Source organism: Gossypium hirsutum, chromosome D04 (genome assembly GCF_007990345.1).
Source record: "Gossypium hirsutum isolate 1008001.06 chromosome D04, Gossypium_hirsutum_v2.1, whole genome shotgun sequence".
NCBI lineage: Eukaryota > Viridiplantae > Streptophyta > Magnoliopsida > Malvales > Malvaceae > Gossypium > Gossypium hirsutum.
The window spans coordinates 51,717,162-51,740,763 of record NC_053440.1 but is presented as its reverse complement, the minus strand read 5'-3'; the positions used below and the strand labels follow the sequence as shown (position 1 = coordinate 51,740,763).

At 30.3% G+C, this 23,602-nt stretch overlaps 2 protein-coding genes and 2 long non-coding RNA genes across 5 annotated transcripts; all 4 read left to right on the top strand.

The window, feature by feature from the left end:
• Positions 1–4,632: 4,632 nt before the first annotated feature.
• Positions 4,633–5,980, top strand: LOC107898960 (major strawberry allergen Fra a 1-E). Its single transcript, XM_016824537.2, has 2 exons — positions 4,633–4,835; positions 5,554–5,980. Exons 1-2 carry the CDS (start codon positions 4,664–4,666, stop codon positions 5,838–5,840), a joined length of 459 nt encoding a protein of 152 aa, XP_016680026.1. The 5' UTR covers positions 4,633–4,663; the 3' UTR covers positions 5,841–5,980.
• Positions 5,981–9,546: 3,566 nt separating this feature from the next.
• LOC107898961 (uncharacterized) lies at positions 9,547–13,149 on the top strand. Of its 2 annotated transcripts, XR_001684535.2 has the most exons (3): positions 9,547–9,928; positions 12,015–12,356; positions 12,447–13,149. It is a non-coding gene; the product is annotated as an uncharacterized lncRNA (long non-coding RNA). The 2 variants fall into 2 exon arrangements; XR_005911928.1 differs by lacking the exon at positions 9,547–9,928 and having other exon boundaries at positions 11,566–12,356.
• A 3,276-nt stretch (positions 13,150–16,425) lies between these two features.
• Positions 16,426–17,472, top strand: LOC107898963 (uncharacterized). Its single transcript, XM_016824538.2, has one exon. It carries the CDS (start codon positions 16,494–16,496, stop codon positions 17,385–17,387), a length of 894 nt encoding a protein of 297 aa, XP_016680027.1. The 5' UTR covers positions 16,426–16,493; the 3' UTR covers positions 17,388–17,472.
• A 323-nt stretch (positions 17,473–17,795) lies between these two features.
• On the top strand, positions 17,796–19,932 carry LOC121215936 (uncharacterized). The gene is made up of 3 exons (XR_005911927.1): positions 17,796–18,778; positions 18,886–19,023; positions 19,243–19,932. It is a non-coding gene; the product is annotated as an uncharacterized lncRNA (long non-coding RNA).
• Positions 19,933–23,602: the final 3,670 nt, after the last annotated feature.

Sequence of the window (23,602 nt, the reverse complement as noted above, 5' to 3'; positions counted from 1 at the left end):
TATCCTTCAAAGATAAATAATGAAATTTTAGTTTTAATCCCTTTATTATAATCATATTTAGAATTTAACCTTTACATATTAATTTTATTTAATTTGGTCTTTTACTTTTACAATCTATATAACTAGGAAGGACTTTAGGGATGTCCTTTTTCTGACACGTCTATGATTTACATTATAAGAAAATGTTCAATTTCGGTTTACTCTCGTTATTGTACTTGAATTTGGAATTTAATTTTTTATATAACTTAGTCCCTATATTTTATAATGTTATTAGTTAATTCAAATAGCAAAAATATTATTAACATTTCGATTAAACTATCACGTAGTTATATATAATTTGAATACTCTTACGGTCTTAGAGCTTGACACATCTTTTGAATTTGCTTGGATTTTTTTTTAAAATAAGAGAATAGTCAAATTTCAATTTTGTCTTTTACTATGCTGAAACTTGGATTGAATCCATGTACTTTAATTTTTGACATAATTTGGTCCCTCTACTTTTAATGTTATTAATTAGTCTAAATAATTAATATTTTTAACTATTTCAATTACAATGTTGACATAATCTTTCTTAAGAGCACTATTCCAAATATATATATACTATCATAACTAGTTCGAATGGGTGTTTCTAAGAAAGAAAATTCACATCAATATTTTCAACTAATTTTTTGTTACATCACTACTAAGTCTTTTTTTTTCCTTTCTAATTTCAAAAAGTAATCAAGTGAAATTTAATAGAAAAAATTTAACAGTGGTAACATTTGAACCTGCATTTTTAAATTTGAAAAGTATAGGAAATAAATTCCTGAAAATAAAAGTAAGGACATTAAATTTAAAATGTACGAAGTGTATAAGTACTTAGAACATTTAACCTTTAAATTTTTACTTTATAATTTGACATAGATAAATAATTACCCAATGCTAAGCATGGTAACATACTAATAAAATAGAATTATAATGCAAGAGTAATAGATCATGAAAGGTAAACTACCTAGCTGGTCACCCAACTTTTGGGATGATTTCATTTTGAAAATCCTTGCAATTTCGTCACTCAACTTTTAGGGAACTTTCATTTTAGCCACCCAACCATTAAATCACTAATGACAGTTAACTTGTACACGCCACATCATGTTCACACTATTTTTTGGTCACCCAACTTTTAAGTTGCTTTCATTTTGGTCATCCAAAAAATATCCTTTTTTTAATATTGATCAGGGTAAAAAAAACATTAAGGATTAAAGTAATGCTTGAAACTAAAATAATGCTTTAAAAACTGTCAAATTGTACTTGTTTACCCCTTTGTCAAAAGTTCTAATTTTTTTTTAATATTGAAATTTTAAATTTCAAAATATCAAAAATTAATTAAATAAGTTATTAAAAAAATTTATTCATTGATAGTGTCAACCGATTTGTTATTATAATATTGGAATTAAATAAATTAATTAATTCAATCTCCTTCTAAATCTTAAAATTCTATTTTATGTTTCCAAATTAAAATAAAATCAAATAAATCTTCTTTAATAATTGTACATGAAACCCAAATTTCTTTTGATTATATAATCTCAAGTCTTTCATGCTAAGCTAAAAGCAAAGTAAAATCATTACAATTAATTAAATTAATTAATTTTATCTTCCATGCCAAACAAAACCCAAAAATTGTTCATCACTTCTTTACCCAAAGGAAGAACAAGCAATTAATTTAATTGATTGCAATGATTTTTTTTTTTTGCTTTTAGCTTAGTGTGAAAGATTCGAGATTAGGGGTGAGCAAAATTTGATTCGATTTGAAAAAAAAATTGAATTTCGAGTTAATAGAATTGAGTTCTTCGAGTTATCCAAGTCAACTCGAATAAATAATTTGAGTTTCGAGTTCGAGTGGAGTTGAAGTTTATAACTCGAATAATTTGAATAATAGATTGGTGTAAATACCTCTTTGGTCCCTGTCGAATTTAAAAATGAGCAAATTGGTCTCTCTCTCCAAAAGATTACAAAAAAAATTCAAAATAATTTTTAAAGTTCAATATATTTATAAAAATTCCAAAATTTTTAATTTTTAATTTTTAAAAAAATTAAAAAATTATAAAGAATATAAAAAGAAAGTTAAAAAATTGAAAATTTTCTAAATTAATAATTTTGGGGCCTAAATAAGTTAATTAATGATTCAAGTTTATCATGCTAAAGTATCTTATTTTTTTATTATTTTGCTTTTAAAAAGTTTTCGAATATATATGCTTTCAAATTTATGTGCTCTAATAGATAATTATTTATACTGTAACAAGACTTTAATTTGACATGTTTAATTTTTTTAATTTAACTCGATCAGTTTCACTCGATTCGACTCAACTCAATTTAAAAAAATTTCAAATCGAGTTTAGATGATAAAATATGATTTGTCAATTAACTCGAAAAATTTTCACTCAATTCGATTGTACGCTCACCCCTATTCAAGATTATATAATCAAAAGAAATTTAAATTTCACAAACAGTTATTAAATATGAGTTATCGAGTTGATTTCATTAAGAATAATATGGAAACATAAAATAAAATTTTAAAATTTAGTATGAGATTAATTTAATTAATTTCAATATTACAATAACAAATCGGTTAACATTATTAAGGGATAAAATTTTTCAACAATTTATTTAACTTTTTTTATATTTTGAATTTTGAATTTTTAAATTTAAATATATATAAAAAAGAATTTTCAGCAATATGTAAGCAAGTACAATTTGACAATTTTTTTAATATATTATTTTAGTTTCTATCTTTTTTCACTTTAATCCTTAAAATTTTTTACCCCAATCAATATTTTAAAGAAGATTTTTTTTGGGGTGACTAAAATAAAAACGACTTAGAAGTTGAGTGGCCAAAATGAAAGTGTGAACATAATACGACATATATAGTTAACCACTGTTAAAAATATAACGGTTGAGTGACTAAAATAAAACATCCTAAAAATTAAATGATGAAGCTGTAAAAATTTTATTTTTATCACCCAAAATGAAAATGCCTTATCCTAAAAAATATAATAAAAGAAAACCTAAAAAGAACTTAAAAACCGTAAATTAAAGAAACTTTAATCACGTGAGTCTAGTAATTTCTCAATTTCTTTGTTTCATTGATTTAAGTGGGACTATGCTTATTTTGATTCCAACGTGCCAAAAACCTAAAAAGGTGTGTTTTCATTTTTCTAAAACAATTTCTCTTTTTTTTTATCTCAAAATATTATTAGAGAGGAATCCACTTTTTTCATAATTTTTCTATAATTAATATTTTATAAATTCAACTATTAAATTTATCGATATAATTATATTTGTGATGCATAAAAATTTCAAACCGATCTGATATCTCTATCATATCAATCTAAAAAAGTGTATATATTAATATTCATTCAACAGTTGAAAGTTTTATATATATAAAACAAATAGTTTGGAATTTTTAATTTGCGTCAAATTTGGCATGCATGATTTATATTAATAAAGCAAGAAATATGAGAGTAAGTTACAAAATGGTGTAAACCACTTTAAATTTGCACCGATGTAAATAGATTTCTCTTATATTATTATATAAAATTTGAAACCTGTGATTTGTAAAAGAGAATATAATAGGTAAAAACGAAAGGGGGTACTTGCTTGGCAAACTAAAACTATGGTTAAAATGAAGCTTGGAACTATGGTCACAGTTTCAATCACGAAACAAAAAGTGCGAAAACAATAAAAGGAACACCGAGATTGTTTATGCTGTTCGACATCAGTCTACGTCTATAGGGCCTTGCCCAGAATAATGGTTCACTATCTTTTTCACTGTACAACCAATGATTTAAGTCCTAACACTAGTCTAACAGTCACTAATTTAGTGACCTCACCGTTGTACAAAAACTAGATCACCATCCCTCTAAGCTTTCGTCCCGAAAGCTTAATTTTGCAACTCAAGATACTTGATTGTTTACAAAAATAATGCACACACATGTTCCTAACTTGAACATATTTGTGCTCTATCCAAAGTCTCAGTTACCCTTAACCTAGGCAAAACTTAAGTTTATATACTACTTAAGTTGTGTTTACATAAGAATTACAATCTAATCACTTCTCTCTAAAGAAGGCTAAAGATCAACATAACTGCATAAGATAATACTTCCATAAGAGTTTTGGTTTAATCCAATGTCTTCAAATATAAAAAGTAACTTTACTTGTTCCGCAAGTAACCGATATTAATTCGCAAGAAGTCAATGTTCAAGTCTTCAATTTCAACTCAATTAGTCTTCATATTTTGAGCTTTGCTCATACAATTATCTTCAAAATAAATAGCACAAACTTTAAAATAGACAAGTAGAGCAATGTAATAGTGTTTGAAACTGTGGTCAGTATTTCAATCATACAAACAACCATAGAAACAAATTTACCTCACAATGTGTCAACAATATTGATTGGGATTAATTTTTTTAAAAAATAGGGGATGTGTGTGCAATAATTGGATGTAAGAAATAGCAACGTGAAAACATAAGAAAAGGATAATAATAATAATAATAATAATAATAATAATAATAATAATAAAAAAGCACATTACGTGGGCTTTATTGCAGTGTCTTATTATAAAAACCAACTCCACCTGTATACAATATGTTTGTACTCACACAAACACAGAAAGAGAGAGAAGAAGGAGATGGAGACGATGAAAGGGGAAGTGGTACTGAACATCCCGTCGGAGAAAGCTTGGGAAATGTACAGAAACAATGCAATCCTTAGCAAAATCAATCCTGATTTGCTTTCTGCCGCTGAATACATTCAAGGTGATGGTGCCCCTGGCAGCTTGAGGCTTTTCAAGCTTGGTCCTGGTTCGTAGCCCTCCTTTTACTTACTTACACACATGTCTCTCTTACCTTTTAATTTACTTGAATTTATCGAGCAAAAGGGATTTAAATAGTGGTCCTGACATGATTTATCATCATATATATTACTTTTTTCATTTTTTTAATCATACTGTTTATCTTAATTGATTGCGATGTTGATGGTGGTTTTTTTAGATTAATTTTGGATGATTGTTTAGTTTTGATTAAGACTCCATCTGGTTAATTATTTAGTACCACTAGTTTTAGCATTTTCTATGATTCGAACCCAAATTGAAGGGTTGGGTCGTATAATTGGACTGTGAGGCCAATATTATAATATTGTTGTAGATTAATATGGAGATGTGGACTATAATGTTTCTAACATAAAAGCTTTAGATGCTAGATCATTTAGTGTGGGTTTAGATAAGTAGTGGGGTATATTGCGGTGTGTTTAGTTTATTTTTTGTATCATATTACAGTATTATTACAATATTTAATTTTATTGTCATCGCTATTTTTACACTAACCGCAAGTAAACGTACCGTCCATCCAAACCTATTATGGGATTGGTCTTAAAAGTTTGTGAGTGAATTAATGTTCCAAAATCTTTAAGATCATCATCCTACATGACGCAATCATAGTAAACGATTGAAAACAAAGTGAGTCAAAAGTCTTAGTAAAATACATGTTTTTTTATTACAAGTCAAGTCATAATTACATGCAGCTATAAGGAATTATGTGAAAGAATCCGTGGAGAAGATAGAAAAGGTGGAAACGGGAAGGTCGGTGACATATGAAGTGATAGGAGGGGATTTGAAGGAGATGTATGATGCTTACAGAGTCACTTTCTCATTCATTCCTATTGAAGGAGATAACAACGTTAACAAATGCATTGCTGAATGGAAGGCTGAGTTCAAGGTGTCCGCACCGGCCACTCCTCCACCTGAAAAGGCCAAGGATGCTGCTCTCCGGTTCCTCAAGTCCTTTGATAACTTTCAGCTAAGCTACTAGCAGATCATACATGCACGTCATATCATTGTCTATATATTATGTTCACTATAATTATTATGACTCTTTTGGAATGAAATTATACGTGAAACTGTATTCCATATTAAATAAATTGAAAACAAAAACGTGTGGTTTGTTTGTAATCTCATATCATATTTGTTTTTTTTATACAATGCTTAAAATTATTTATATCTCCTCTTCAATCCATAAATAGGAGGATAATGCACTTCATCGCAGTCGAATCCTTGTCTTCCTGCATTAACAATAATATACATACCAATCGAACTTAAAACTCAATCGACTGTAATAAAATTTTAATTAGTTTACAATAATAATATGTTAAATCAAATAAAAAGAATTAATTAATCAAATTTAATATAAAGTGTGATGGGTAGATCGCACATATGGACTTCACCCTCAGAATCTCGTCAAGCAGTAACAACAAACACTATCCCATATGCCAATACTTGTCAGGCTCCGTGAACATATGTATAATTAGCACGTAGTGCTTTTTAGTTTACCTCGTCAAGAACAGGCGTTGGGCCTTGTCTTGCATGTTTCACACATCCCTATCCCATCATTGCCTACCTAGAAAATTACTGTCTCCCAAATGATCCATCATGATAAGATAAAATGATCATTTTTTGATATAAATTTAAGAATAGGGATAAAGTTAATACGATATGAATCCATCCCAAACAAACGTCTACTAAAAGTTTTAATCACCCTTCCATTCTTTGCTTCAAATCACAAAGATTGGTTGTTTTACAATTGTAGTGATTACATAGTAACCTAATCTAATCTCAGTGTTTCTCTTTATTCCATTTGACTTATTTTATCCTTTTAGAGGTGAGTGGGTAGAATAAAGGTCTCACCTGAGGGGTAATTATTATTATTAATAATTTTCCTTTCTCATCACGTTTTCATTTTATATAAAATATTACTAATAACTGATAAGAAGAAGTGGGCATCTTTCATTACCATTCATTGTGCCTTCATTGCTACTTCTTCTTTATTAAACAAAGAGGTAATGGTATAAAAAGCTTCTTCCATTTTGTAAAGCAAACCAATCGTGGAATGGGATATAAATTAATTAATGAAAGAAAACCAGAAAGGTGTTGTGTTTGTTGTTAACCACAACAATCTAACATCAAAGTCAAATTGGAATTTATTTATGAAAAGACCGCAGGAATATTACTCTTAATGCGAAACCACATAAAGCACTTCATAAACATGTATTTCTTTATTCATCCAACTTAGGGATGGAAGTTTAGAATTTGGTGTTGGTGTTGGAGTATAAATAAATTTTATTTTTTAAGCTAAGAGATATTGTATTAAATTAAATAAATAATTTCTTGGAAGGGTTAAAAATATTAATTTATCTGTTTATAATTAAAAGGGATTAGAAGTGAAATTATCAAAGTATATACATTTTTTTCTTTTGGTAGCAATAATTTAACAAGTGTTCGAATATAATGGTAAGACACATTACATTTTTAAGGGAAGAACGTAGTTATGAACTTTGGAGATGATGTTATTGGGAGGGGCAGCTACGATCCTCAAACATAAACAGTGAAACAGGCACGTAAAAAATCAAAACAGAACAATTATAATAATTGTTTGATTCGTCTATTGTATAAAATTACTATTTTACCCTCGTACATAACTATTAAAAAAGTTGAAAATATGTCATAGGAAAAACTTATTTTTACCTATTATCCCTTAATTGTATTTTGTAAAAATAAAGTTGAGAATATTAAAAATATTTTTTAGATAATTCTGTTTATTTTTTAAAAAATAAAAAAATAAGTAAAACACCAAATTGAGCGGAATGAGATGTACATAAAAATTGGAATAAAGTGACTGTAGAGGTGAATCTGGCATCATTCGTCACTACCATCTCTAATTAAACCTATTTGATGGCTTTTTAAATACCAAATTTAGCCCATCATTAAATCGAAGTACACGAAAGAACAAAATAAAAAGGAGCAAAAATTAGACAATCCGATGTAAATCATTATGTAATAGAAAACGTTGAAAGGCAAAAAGAAAAAGAAAAAAATACAATCCGTAGAAGGTATCCAGTACAAAATATTTAGATATAATAGAATCTTAAACTCAAACGTAACTTTTAAATTACTACTTAAATATAATTTATAAATTAATCTGGAAATTTTAAAATTATAATAAACACTCTTAATCAATAAACTAAATACTTTGATTCATTATGTTTTATGTATAATAGGAATGTTCGTGGGTGTTAGCAACATAAGTAATCTATTGTAATGAACATATAAAAAAGATTATAACCTTTTGAGAGTCGAGGTATGATGGTGGATGTGAAATTGGTATATATCAATACATATCGATGAAACGAACAGTTATTAACTTTTTTTTCAGAGTATTAGTATATTCAACCTGAATGTGTATCCAAATTCGTGATACTCATGGCACTAGATTCATTTCTCTTTCCTTCATTTTCATCTTTGATATTTATTTTTGAGAATGTTTTTGGTGGCTTCAAACTTCTTAAACCTCCTGAATTGCTTTTAAAGGTTTTATTAAAGGTCTAGGTAAGCAAAACAAATTGTTCTTGAAGCTCTTCAATTGAAATGAAGATCGAAGTGGCCACTATAAGAATCGTAAAATTTTGATATAAAACTTAAAACCATAAATCAATATCTGTCATGTCAAATTATTAATAATAAAACACAAAATTAGATGCAAAAGCATACCTGAATCCATTGATATCATGAAATTTAGAAATCTTGTGGTTTTGATTTTTCAAATTAATACACTCGTATTTTAGAGAAAGTGACTCTCTCTAAATTCCATTTTCTTAATTAATCCTCATGGGTAGATTGATTTTAGATTGATTCTATATAAATTCAATTATCCTCTTTTCCTGTCCGTAGTCAAAGAGTTAGTGAGACTTCTTCGGTATACCACCAAATTTTGGTGAATCCTTATTTTAAGTTTTTTTTTTTTTTTTGAAGATGAGATGTTAGAAAAGTTACTATATGCAATTTGGGATCATAACCCTAGTATGTAACTTTTCTACATTAATCTTAATTTCTAATTAGCCCATCATCAATTGGAAATTAGTTGCTAGGTTATCTACATGTATTACTTTATTTAATAATTGAAGCCCCATAAACTTCAGCTAAATTAGATCACTTTTAATTTGAACTAATATTTTGTGATAGTAAATAATAGCATGTAATTATTCTTATTATATATATGATGTCTATATTTTTTTCCAACGGTCACTTCATGTGTGACTTGTAATGTGATACACCTTTCACCTTTAATTTTGCTCTGTTGACTTTTCTAACTAGCTTAGAGCTGGAGTATTCTTCTCCAAGAAAAAATGTTTGATTAGATAAATTACAGAGGATAATATAGATTTCACTCATGGTTTCTGAATGTTGTATTTTTAGAGTTTTGAATTTGGTGGTTAACATTTGCATCTTGAATTGTTTAAGTGTAATAATACATTTATGGGTTGTTTCAAATATGTCTCATACCTCTTTAATAATAGTGCACTTCGAGATCCTCTTAAATTCTTGTTGATCAATACCACAAAAGATAACATAAAATGCTTTTATGGGCTATTTCAAATATGTCTCATACCTCTTTAATTAGTGCACTTCGATATCCTCTTCAATTCTTGTTGATCAATGCCACAAAAAATATCATAAAATGCTTTAAAGTTGGCATTAGCAAATCTCTCTTTGTCATTGGTCCATCCAAACTTAGGGCCAGTTCTTTTGGGCGTTTGAAAAGCACTTTTACATATAAAAGTACTTTTGGGTGAAAAGTAACGAAGAACACACTTCATTTCGTAGCAAATTTCTAACTTCTTTGAAGTGTTTTTGGCCAGATGAAAAAGCAGAAATTTTTAGCTTTTTCAGCCAAAAAGTGCTTTTGGGCTGCTCTTTTACCTTTTTAGCCACACACACAACACTGGTTCTTTGCTCTCATCTCTTCTCCCATCACTGGTTCTTTGTTCCTCTGCTTATTCTTTGTTCCTCTGCTGGTGCTGGTTCTTTGTTCTTCTGCTGCTTCTTTGTTCCTCTTCTCCACCACCGGTGAGTTTATCTTTTTTTTTCGTCTGGGTAACTCCATTTTTTTCAGATTTCTTTTACTGCTGGTGATGTCTTGGAAAATTAGTACACCAAATTATCCGTTGATTTGCTTCCTTGATCTCTAGGTTTAATTCATAGGATGAGTTTTGTTGCATGAACTTTTAGCTACCTCTTGAGAAAAGGTGAAGAATGAAAACGTTCAACCAGTCAATTGCAAGACGAAATATTAATTAACCGATATTTTTACAAATTCACTGAAGACAAACATATTCACAAACTTAAAAGAAAAACATATAATGAAAAAGCTGGATTTGAGGGGAAGTTTTAAAAGTCAAATCCACTTCAAGGTCGGCTTATCATAGAGATAAGTTGGTAAGTTGGCTTGCTAGGTGGAAAGTTATAAATGGTTTTAAATTGATAATGCATGGATAGAAACAATGTGGCAAGAATCTAAGCAAGGTGGTAGCTTGCTGAAAGTATGGCAGTAAGGTTAAGCCTCTAAGTCGGTTTATATAGCCTATATACATACACGTTTAGATGTGTGGTGTGTATAAGTGAGCAAAGAAAAAAGAAGTATAAGTGAGAAATAGATATTGAGTGTTGAGAAGCATAAGAAATATTAGGCGTGAGAGTGAAAACTAGCAGCAGCTAGGAATTGTGAAAATACAAAATATTAGTTTTGGATTAAATAGCGATGTGAAGAGCAACAAGAATGGAAAAAAAATACTTACCTTTTTATGCATATACTCTATTTCAGCAAACAACAACTCATTTTGGTAGAGTTTAGAGGGGAATAAATTAAAGGATAAGGAAAATTTTCAGAAACATCTGGAAAACAAATTGAGTACTAATTGAAAAAGCTAAATGGAACACATTAGAAAATTTTCAGAAACATTTGGAAAACAAATTGAGTACTAATTGCAAGCTAATAATAGAACATTTAAATCATCATCCCAAATTTAGCCCCATTTTTCTTCTACTTTCTCTTTTTTCAGTCTATAACAACATTATTTATACTATGAACAGGAATAAGTCATAAATTTCAATCTTTTAGCTGTTACATGAATATATAGATGATAGATATTTCAATCATTGCTCCAACATTATGGTTTGTTTTTGTTTTTATATCATCCATAGGAAAAAAAAGAGAGACTATAATTATCACACAATTGAATAACCAAAATGCTATATATCTCTTAAAATGAACGAAAAAACACTATAAATTGAAACAAAATTTTTAAAAATAAAAAGAAATTCAAGCGAAAACCTTTTAGCTGCTTAGGAAATATCAGAAACTTTACTTGTTCAATATACCATTTAACTAGCTTAACTCCAAAGTTTTCTAGAGCTCAAATAAATCAAAGATGTTGTCATTGTTTTCAAGCTTCCAACTTTCTCGACGATTTTCTCAGCAACCAATCAAGAAAAACCAGAAGAAAAAAACAAAGTAAAATAGACTCACCGTCTCCTTCGGCCAGAGTCGATCCAGCACAGCCCATTCCACTTTTCTTCGAAAAGCCCAAAATCTCACAATTTTCAAAACCCAAAAAAGGAATTTTCTTTATGTTTTCAAAACAAATTCTTGTTGATTGAAATTTGATTGAAGTCAAAGTTGGTCTGAGAAGAGAGAAAAGGAGATGAAATGTGTTCCGGTGATAAAGCCTGTGATTTTCCGGCGACTTCAGTTAAATTCTTAAAAGAGAAAAAAAAACACAAGTGACATGTTCAAGGCTTAATATATAGAAAATTTTTTCAGTAGCAATAATAATAATTAATAATCATCTTAAAGGGACTATTTTTAATTACATAAATATTAATTAAAAACTTGTGCCTATAAATGTTCATCAAGAGTAATTTTAGCCCTTAATTCTCGTGATTTTTTTTTCATTTTTTAATGATGGTAATGATAAATTTATATCATTTTACCATGTTAATCAATTTCTTGGATTACTTCATTATTATCATTGTTACTGTTATTTGTTCATGTATATAGTTAAAATTTTGATACACATGTAAACATATATACTTATGTAACATTTAATTTTCTTGATTGCTTTACTGGCTAAAACGAATATATTCGTATACACAGTATATGAGTACTTCGGTGGTTGAAGTTAGTGATGAAAAATTAAAAGCAATGTGGGATAAGAGATTGACAAAAATATTTTGTGATATTTGTATTAAAGAGATATTGAAAGGCAATAGGCCTAGTACTCATTTCACAAGAGATGGATGGTTGAAAATAATGACCAACTTTGAGAAAGAAACGGGCAAGGGTTTTTCACAAAGACAACTTAAAAATAGGTGGGATGCCCTAAAAAAAGAATGGAAAGCTTGGAAGAAACTTAAAGGCGAAGATACTGGTTTAGGGTGGAATCCTATAAAAAGAACCGTTGATGCATCGGATGGATGGTAGGAGAGTAGGCTCCAGGTACATTAATAATTCTAAATATTTTTTATTTTTTTCTTATTTATGATGTTATTGATAATTACTGTTATTAAACTATCATTTTATATGTAGGTTGTGCCTAAAGCTAAAAAATTTAGAACAACGGGCATTGATATTGAATTCAAAGGGAAGTTGGACCAAATGTTCATGGGGATAGTTGTAACAGGTGATAAAGCATGGGCACCTTCTTCTGGTACACTCCCTAGTGATTTTTTTGAGGATGTTAACAACGAAATACCTGAAGAGAATGAAGAAGAAAATATGAGAAATGATGTTCACATTTTAAATGATGTTCAAATTGATGGAAACAGTCAAAAAAGAAAAAGAAAAAACCCTGAGATGTCAAGTTCACATTTTAAAACTGAAAGAAAGAAATCCTCAAAGCAAATTGGAGGGGCTGCAAGATTGTCCAGTCAAATAGAAAAATTTTGCAATGCAGCTGACAATATGAGTCAAGCCATATCTAGTTTGACTCCTGTTATGGATCCATATGGTATTCCACAAGCAGTCAAAATGTTTGATAGCATGTCGGAAGAAGTTCCAGAAGCTAGTCTGCTATACTTTTTCGCACTTAGATTATTGCTCAATAAGGACAAGCGAATTATGTTTTTATCAATTAATCCCAATATTAGAGCTTTGTGGCTTAAGACGGAAATGGAGGATAGTTGAAAATTTTCTGATCTTTTAGGGTTCAAAGATATCTATTATGTGACTAAACAACAATGCTAAACTAGTTTTATCAATAGTTATTTATGTTTGATTTTTGGATATTGAATTTATGTTCTACTTATTTATGTGTAATCTAGTTTTATTAAAAGTTGTTTATGTTTGGTCTTTAGATATTGAATTTATATTCTACTTATTTTTTACTAAATTAGTTTTATCAATAGTTGTTTATATGTGATTTTGTATATAAAATTTATTCACAAGTGATGAGTATAGTTGAGGATTATAGCGGTGATGAAAGTGACGATGAAAGGGAAAAGAAATAGATTTTACAACGCATGGAATGTTTTAACCGATTATTTGTTGTTACATTTTCTTCCGTACAATTATATTACGAGAAATATATATTGAGGCAACCATGTATGGATTCAAAACAGTCAGATGAGACATGGATCAGAGAGATCCTTGACGGTCACGAATCACGTTGTATGATTAATTTTAGGATGTCTAAAATGGTATTCACAAGTTTGCTGAGAGTTTTGGAGACAAGATACAACTTGCAAACTTCAAGAAACATATCTTCTACTAAAATGTTGGGAATTTTTTTATACATCTTGGGCACCGGTGCAAAAGTTTCCCAATGTCGAGAAAGATTTCAAAGGTCTGGATCAACAATTAGTCGATACTTTGCAGTTGTGCTTGAGAAAGTTTCAAGGATGGCCACTGATCTAATTGCACCCGAAGATTTTTTTTTTAGCTCAATACCTGAACAAATACGTAATGATTCTAGATATATGCCGCATTTTAAGGTTAAAATTTAATTTTATATTATTATATTTTAATATATTTATCAATACTAAAAATATGCACGAGATTAATATGATTATTTATTCAGGATTGCATAGGTGCAATTGATGGTACTCACATTGCGGCTATTCTTCCACCAAATGAACAAATTTCCTATATTGGAAGAAAATGTATCCCGACTCAAAATGTTATGGCAGTATGTGATTTTAATATGTGTTTCACATTTGTCATGGCAAGATGGGAAGGATCGGCACATGACACTAGAATATTTCTTGATGCAATTCGAGATCCAAAATATAAATTTCCGCACCCTCCAAATGGTTAGATATTTTATTTATATGTGATTTTTTAAATAATAAAGTATAAGTTCTTTAATGGATTATTTTTATTAAAAAAATTCTTGAATTAATTGTTTGTTATATTATGACTTGTAGGAAAATATTATCTTGTTGATTCTGGATATCCTCAAATGAAAGGTTATCTTGGACCATATAGAGGTCAGCGATATCATTTACCTGACTTCCATAGAGGTATACTGATATCTGGTAAAGAAAATATATTCAATCATTCACATTCATCATTACGTAGTGTGATTGAACGAACTTTTGGTGTTTTGAAAAATAAATGGGACATTTTAAGGGATATGCCAAGTTATAGTTTTGAAAAGCAAACAATGATCTTTGTTGCTACAATGACGATACACAATTTTATTCGAAAATATGTCGGTCGAAATGATGCAGATTTTATGGAATACGAATATATTAACTCAGCATATGAGATTAATATTGATTCAGAAAATGCGCATGGTCGAGAAAGTGATGATGACGACGACGACGATGATAGTGATGATAACGGTGAATCAAACAATTTAAATGGTTTTGAAATGGAATTAACAAGAGATGCTATAGCTTCTAGTTTAATGAATTCACTTTAAATTGTAAATGCTATTGTAAAATTTTTAGTATTTATATTTGATATATAAATATTATCCCTTTTTAAAACTTCAATCCAAATATATGTAATATTTTAATTTGTTAGGTTTATATTTTCTATGTTATGTTAATATCTAATATGAGTTATATATTCAAATACATTTTAAAATAAAATAATACAAATGTGTTAAAAGCATTAATTAAAAATAAAAAAATAATTTTTATAATAATACAATTGTGTCAATATTAGACCTGTACATGGGCCGGGCGGCCCGGCCCGGCCCGACTGCCCGCCCGAAATATGGGAGGGTTCGGGTAAAAATATAGGCCCAAAATATGGGCTTGGGCAAAAAATGAGGCCCGTTTAAAAAACGGGCCGGGCTTCGAGAACCACTTTTTTGGCCCGGGTCCGGCCCGGCCCGGCCCGAATATAATAAATAAATTTTTTTATTTTTATTTTTAAATTTTAAAATACTTTTAAAATAAATTTTTTTTTATTTTTTATTTTTATAATAAATTTTTAATGTTTATTTTAAAAATGGGCCGGGCCGGGGCCGGGCTCGGGCTTATAATATTTTTCTCGGGCCGGGCTAGACAAAATTTCAGGCCCATATTTCTGGCCGGGCTGGGCCCGGGCCTAGGAGGCGGGCCGAAATTTTTTTCGGGCCCGACCCGAACCCGGCCCATGGACAGGTCTAGTCAATATCTAAGTACAAATATTTAATTATTATATTTAAATATTTAAATATTTAAATATAGTTTATATATTCTAATTAAATTTAATAAATAATTAATATTAATTACTTAGAAATATTTAAAATTAATATTATATATTAAAATATTAACAATAAGTTATAATAAATTGTTTTTTTATATTTTTGCTAAAATATCATAATATTAACTAATTTGAACATTATTTAAATACATATTTGTTACTTTATAATATCATGTCTAAAATGGATATTTTATTCTTTAAAAACACTTTTTGACAGCAATACTAAATACTCAAAATTTTCAAAAGCATTTCTTAAAAGCATTTCTTAAAAGCACTTTTCCACAACACTTTTCTACAGCAATGAAGATTTAGCCCTTAGACTAAGGTTCGCTAAAAAGTGCTTTTGAACCCAAATGCAAATACACTTTTTCTAATTTTTGCGTTTGGGAAAAGTATTTTTGAAGTCAAACATTTTTAACCCTTAATTATAATTTTATGTAATATTTATATTGGATATAAAATTATTTTTATTGAAATTTATTCTAAATATATAAATTATATATATAAATTTGTAATGATTATATTTTAATATTTAAAATATTATTTATATATTCAATTTAAAGTTTACAAATAATTAATGCTAATTGCTTAAAAATATTCAAATTTTATATTTTATATATCAAAATATTAATAACGAGTTATAAATAATTATTTTATATTTTTATTGAAATTTCATAATATTAATAAATTTAAGGATTATTTAAATATTTTTTTACTTTACTAGGTTATAATTTCATTTATCAAAAAATACTTTTTTTTACAACAGCACGAAAATTCATACTAAATTGAACAAAAGTTGAAATGGAGAAATGAAAAATGTTGAGACAAAAGGGTCTTTTACTTATCTCTACAATTAATTGAGATGTGGAATATTTATTTCCATTTTAGCATTGTAGATCATTCCCCGCCAAAAGCCCCAAACACCTTGATTGCCAGCCAATGATGGCGCTACATTTGGGCGCCAATCTCCAAACCATAGCTTTCCCGCTAAATTCACCCGCCACGCTTACCTTAAACTCCCCTCTAAAGCTTCAAATACAAAAGCCCACCACACCTCTCACACACACCATCCAAACCCCCCTTTCTTCGATCTCACTAAACTGTTTGTCGAAATTCCCGAAAGGGTCTCAGACTACTACTAAGCGTCAAACAATGGTGGTTTCTCTCGGTCCTGGCAAGTTCTACGGAAGCAGTCTTCCACGGCCTCGCATCTACACCGACACCAAGTTCAACCCCGAACGCGTGGATTCTCCTGTTCCAGTCCTTGATCCGCTGCTCTCATGGGCCTATGAAGCCCATTGGTCCATGGGTGGTCTCAGTTTCAAGCGCCTCCGTCTCCAAGGTCGCATAGAAGGCAACGTCAAAAGGCTTAAAGCTCAGCGCAAGAAGCTCCTCAAGGACACCCCCGACAGGAGTCTTAACCTTAAGAAAAGCTTAAGGGGCGATGAAGATGACGAAGACGTATCTCCCCCTCCTGCTCCCGTGGCGGTTAAAAGGAGGAGGTTCTTGGATCTTAACGATGACGACGACACCGAGAGTGAAAACAAAGGCGATGATGAAGAAGAAGTAACGGTGGCGAAGAGAAAAAAGAAGAGGGTATTGAGGAACGGTGCGGTGCGGAAACTGGGCGATGATTTTGAGCGAGTGGCGAAGAATAGCGGCTTGGTGAGGAAAAGAGGGAGGAACTTTAGCGATGGGATAGGTAGCGATGTGAAGAAGATGGTGGAGGAGGTTAACGATGAGCCGGAAAGTGAAGAAGATAAGAAGAAAACAGAGGCGCAGAATGGGAGAAGTAGGACTTCACCAAGGTTGGCAAGGCGTGGCCGCTATTAAGATTAATGTATGTTTGTTTTTAGTTGGTGTTGCCGTCATTTAGAAGCATTGTTAATCGTAAATACAAACTAGTTTTGGTTTTTAATATCCAAGGAGACACCCCATCAGCTGCATATCTACTTGACAGAATAGTAATTCGGAAATTGGATGTTTCATGTTAGTGAAATAATTTACATTCCCAATAAAATAACAATCTAATCATATTTTAATACTTTCGTTCACATTTTAATAAAATTTCTACTAAAAGTAATTAAATAATTGAGAAAAATCTTCAACTTCAAAATCTTAAACCTTTAACTTACTTTAATAGTTAATTTTTTTCATTTAATCAATTGTGCATAAAATTTGGGATAATAAGTGAAAATGTTCAAACGATGATTTAGTCTAGTATAAAGAGTCGGTTAATATGTTGAAAAAGAAATTGATGGGGATTTCGTTACGGGTTCAGTTATTAGTGCCGATTGGAATGCAATATGCGAGCAACTATTAAGAAAGTAGTCGGATCTAGATGAGATGGAGAACAACTTCCAAACTATCGAGGCTTCAACGAGTGACGTTTAAAATAAACAATTCGCACCCACATTCAACTTGAGGTTGATCGGCGGTTTGCTAATGCCAGATAAATCTCGCAATTTGATATGTTTAAGGTAGCTACTACTACTAGCTAACTTGAAAGAATCGAGACGACTTAATTGAGGATCAGTGGTGCTGGCGACATTGTACCGAGAAATGTATTGAGCAACGATACTGGATTGAACTAAAATCGGCAATTATATGCTTCTTCAATCATGAGCATGGTATTGACTACCATTTTTTACGTTCCCGAGTGGAACTCTTACAAATTCTCACTCGTCATATGGTAAAATTCATTCCACAATATAGTTACTGTTTATTTTTCGTTGTTGTAATTTTGAAATAGTATATTATTTGAACAGGTGGAACAACACCGTGAGACATATCGGTATACTGACCGAGCTCGAGGACATCCGACTAGTAGTAGATTATGAAATTGAAAAGGAGGTTAGTTTACGAATTTCAAAATTATATAATATGTATTATATCACTTGAAATTAAATATTACGCGCGTTCTAAAAATTATAAATTCGTAATGCATTTTGTATGGATGCCATATGTGGATCCGAGGATTCAAGAATGCGTCTCGATCGAATTTTGGCCAATCGCAACATTTAGCATGTCAAAGTGTCATTGGTTGTTTTTGCAACGGTCGAGATGCTCGAATTCGATCAAGTCACGTGATAGTTCAAGTGTATGCAATGTATTCTGCCATCACCCCAAGAGCTTGATGACCTACACAAGATCGACTTATGGAGAAGACTCGAGGAAGATTGACCAACATTCCACAAAAAGTATATCGAGATGTGGGAGCGTAGGTACGATTTCTTTCCAACATGTGAATCACTTCTTACATTGAAGTTGGCGGCATCTTTGGATTACATGGATTGCTCCAGACATAACGGCAAGTCGTATCTATTGCCAGCTTCAAAGAGGAGTAGGCAACATCGCCGTAGGAGGCCAAAACAAGGGTGTATCAATCCTAGGTCGGGAGATGGAGACGAAGCGGGATTGACATTTGCCCCATTTGCACTGGAGGACCTGATTGCCGTGCAACCTCTTGGTCAGTGTGGTTCATTTATTTTTGCTTTTAACCCATCTTTTTGTCACAAGCATCACAACACACACTTATTCCCCACATCATCACCTTTAATTCTGGTTTATTTTACACAACCACCACAGCACGTACAATCATTCTCTGCATCAACACATTCAACACTAGTTTATTTTACACAAGTACCACAATATGCCCCATCATTCCATTCATCAACACCTTTTTCAGGGATACATTATGCATGACTGCCACCTACCGTGCCATATTAAATGTCGACCTCACCAACAACACCAACACATCCAATATCACCTTCAATTCCCACCTTCTATAGTGGCTTGTCAATAGTGTTGCAAACACTCTTAACATTGTTGTTCTACCAAGATGAGTCATCTTTGCAACCGTTGACTCAACCTAGGGGGACCCACAATAGGCGATTAGGACATGATCATAGTCAACCACGGAGGAAGGAGACGAAGTTAGTGATCAACTTCGACGTGTAGGGGTGAGCAAAATTCTATTTGACTCAAAAAAATTGAAAAAAAATTAAATTTCGAATTATTCGAATCGAGTTAATCGAAGTCAACTCGAATTTCTTTTTTGAATTTCAAGTTTGAATTGAGTTGAGTTTTCGAATTCGAATAACTTGAATAATTTGAATAGACTGAATATTAAACTACCCCACCCTTAACCCCCAATACCCCATCGGTTTCTTCTCTTCAGTTTATTTTTTACTTTCCCTCCCCTTTTACCACAAATCAAATCCCCGACAAATTTTTTTATCCCCTTACCTCCAAAAATTTTTATTTTCCCTCCTCTTTTACTCCCAAAAATCAAAATCCTCTAAAAAAAAACTTTTATTTCTCCCAATTTACCCCCAAAAATCAAAATCTTCTTACTTTTTTTCATCAGTTTGCTTTTAAATTTTCAATTCAATTTTTTTGTATGAGCATTTTTAAAAATTTTAAAGAATTTTTTTTTAAAAAAAATACATAAAAATGAAAAATACCAAAATTATTTTTTAATTTAACTTAAACAAATATATTCGATTTGATTCGAATTCCATCTCACTCGACTCGATTTGAGAAAATTTCAAATCTAGTTAGGATGATAAAATAAGATTCACCAACTCGATTAACTCAAAATTTTCATTCGATTCGATTGAATGCTTACCACTACCGACGTGCACGTCAAGGTGAAGCCGAAGTCTACAAGGAGCCGCCAAACCAAATAATACGATGGAACCCTAGGCATGCCCGACACCCACCCGATTGTGACAAACATTCGGGACACCCATGATTACTTAATTTTGTAATTTTTTATGTACTTTATTTTACATTCGAAATGTATACTTATTTATAATGTACAAAACAAATTTATAATTTTGCAAACACTGGAAATGTTTGAAGGAGACGCGCAATGCGCCAATCAAGAAAGCATCATAGTGTTGCATCTCTCCCACGCAGGATATAACAAATTAGTGTTTGTTGGAGTTAAAATTATGCCATCAACAAATTTCAATTTTGTCTTAGAGTGCTATCTTCGTTTCACGAAGGTCACCCTGAACATCATATACTTTATCAATCCAAGGATTATTGCTTATGTTTGAAGGAGACATGTAATGTGTCAAGTAAGAAAGCACCATATTGTTGCATCTCTCCCACGAAAGAGGTAAAGAATTAATGTTTGTGCCATCAACAAATTTCAATTTGTTCTGAGAGAGTGCCATATTCATTTCCTTGGACCAGGAATGGTAATTCAAACTGGTGAGGACTGGAGAGACCAACATCAAAGTTGGATTTTAATTGGGATGTTAAAAATAAGGACTTGGAGGAGTAAGGCTAAAATTAGCTGGTAAGAAAGAGAATATAAAGGAAGTAAAGAAATCTGATACCATCTAAAGAAATTGAATGTAGAGAAACAAATTCTTTTTATTGAACAAATCAACTTAAAAAAAAAAGAATTGCATGATGGATATTCCGATATGAAACAGAATCTGAATTTTAAGCACAACAAAAGTAGGTAGTGAGAATGAAATGGAGGGTGCGGTGTTTATGGGTTGATTCGAGCTAGGCTTATGTGTGGTATTAATACCATACATAATTACTCAAGCCCGACTTAACTTGAAATATGAGTTTCATATGTTGTCCAAGTCCACCCATATTTGTAAATGGCTAATCAAGTTCGTTTAGGCCGCTTATATTATTTTACATTTTTAAAATATAATTATTTTTATTTAATATTTACTAATTATATGTCCTTTACTAACACTATATTTTTATTAAAATTTTAAACTTTTAATTTTTCTTATATAATATATAAAATTAATGGCTATAAGCTTAAAAACAAGTCCGTCTGAACTAGACTCAAACTTTAATATTGAAATTCAAGCTCGATTCATATTTTTAATAGGCTTAATTTTTTTATCCAAATCAATTTTTCAAGTCTTATATTTTTTTCAAACATTTTCGAGTTTCAAGCTAACTTTTGAGTTTGAACAAATAGCTCCACAGAATTGTAATATTAATGTCTAATACTTTTCTATTTATGATAATTATATATATAATACAAAAACCTTAATCCCTTTGGAACAAATATTTAGAAATAAAATATTTAATTTCCAGCTAATATCTATATATACATATATATTGTTACGAGTTTATCTGGAAGAGTGATTTACTCGACGGATTTGAAATTTTCAACAGGGAAAAATTCAACGTGATGAGTGGTGAAAGGGAAATCTACTGTTTTTTAATCATTAAAAACTTTAATAAATTTAAATAAATTTGGATTATTTATTTTAACGTAAGACCAATTCAGTTTTATGATAAATGTTGTAGGAATATGGTATTATTCATTCCTATTCCTAATCAAAATCTTAATTTTTTTTATATAATCTAAAACTACTCATTCACTTCTTCCTCGATCATTATATAGAAATATAAATATATTTTAGTGTTATCCTCCTACATTGATAACAATACTGATACAAATCAAACTATAACTTAATCAACAATCAAAACCTTAAAGTTAATTACATCAGAATATGTTATTTTTAGAGAGCTTTAAATCAATTCTACTAAATTTATATATATAAATAACTGGTTACACACAACAAAAATATAGTATAATAATTCTCATTTCTATATCTACTTCTTCTTCTACATTACTAATTATAGGAATTTTCCTTTTGAAAGAATATAAGAATTTTTTAAGATTTCATTATAGAATAATCAAATTAATCTCTCAAGTAATATTTATGAATGAGAAAAAAATTTAATGTAAATCTCATAGATGTCTGCAGCATATTTAAGCTTTAGTGGAACTTTTTATTTTCAAATATAAGGTTAATAATATAATACAAGTTCTTATATTTTATTTTAAAAAATAAAAGGAATAATATAATATTTGGCCCTAAAATTTGGCAATTAGGTCCACTTTGGTACATGTATTATTTTTGGTTCACTTTGGTACCTGAACTTGGCAACTAGATCCATTTTGATCCCTAAACTTGGATTCAATCAAGATTTGATGATGTGACCAATGTTTTTGGAACATGGCTGGATTGGTCAGGATTGAGAATTGACTAGTTTACTAGTCCAACAAAAGTATTGAACCGGTTGAATCAGAAATTGCTCAAAAATTGACAAAAATAGAAAACTCAAACAAAAAATCAATAGTTGAACAGGTTGAACTGATTTAATAATTTTTCTAAAAAAAATCAATTTTTAATTATTGTTAGTCTAGAAGTTGGACTAATCGAACTGATTGAATCGGGAACCAATGGTATGACCGGATCAACCACTAGTCCTGTTATTAGAACACTGTATGTGACACTTTAATATTGTAACCATGTCATCACTTGAAATTATACTTTGCAAGTTTAGAGATCAAAATGAATTTAGTTGTCCAGTTTAAGTACCAGAATGAATAAAAAAGTATAGGTATCAAAGTAGACCTAATTGTTAAATTTAGAGATAAAAATGATATGATCCCAAGATAAAATTGAACTTAAAATGAGATATATATATATATATATAATTATTTAACCCTAAAATAAAAATAAGAAAAGAAGTTAATAACTTGAGGAAGATGGAGTGAAGCTTAGGAAGAAACTTTCTAGATGTAGAGAAAATAAATAAAATGAAAATATCGTGTTTTGTGAAATTTGTCTCATACGAGTAAATATAAACATTTTAATAATGATAAAGATGACGCATATATTGGAATGAAGTATGATCCATTTTGCCGATGCTTTCTAGATCAACCTTTTATATATTCAAGACGATCCAAAAACTATCAATTTTATTTCAATTGAAAGGGTCCAGTCAATGTTGGAATGAAATATGATCCACGTTGTGGGTAATTTCTAGATGGAAAATATTCAAATTCCCAAATTTTTTTATTCCAAATAGTTGACCCATTTTCCTTTTTAACCCTTAATCTTAAGACTAGAAAAACGTAATTTGTTGCACTAATGCTGCCCAAAAAAACTTCCTCCCAGGGGACCATTCTTTTAACATATTCTCATTGGCATATATGACCGGCCAAACTATAGGGTTAAAGGCTATGAATGTGTATGTTTTGTTGG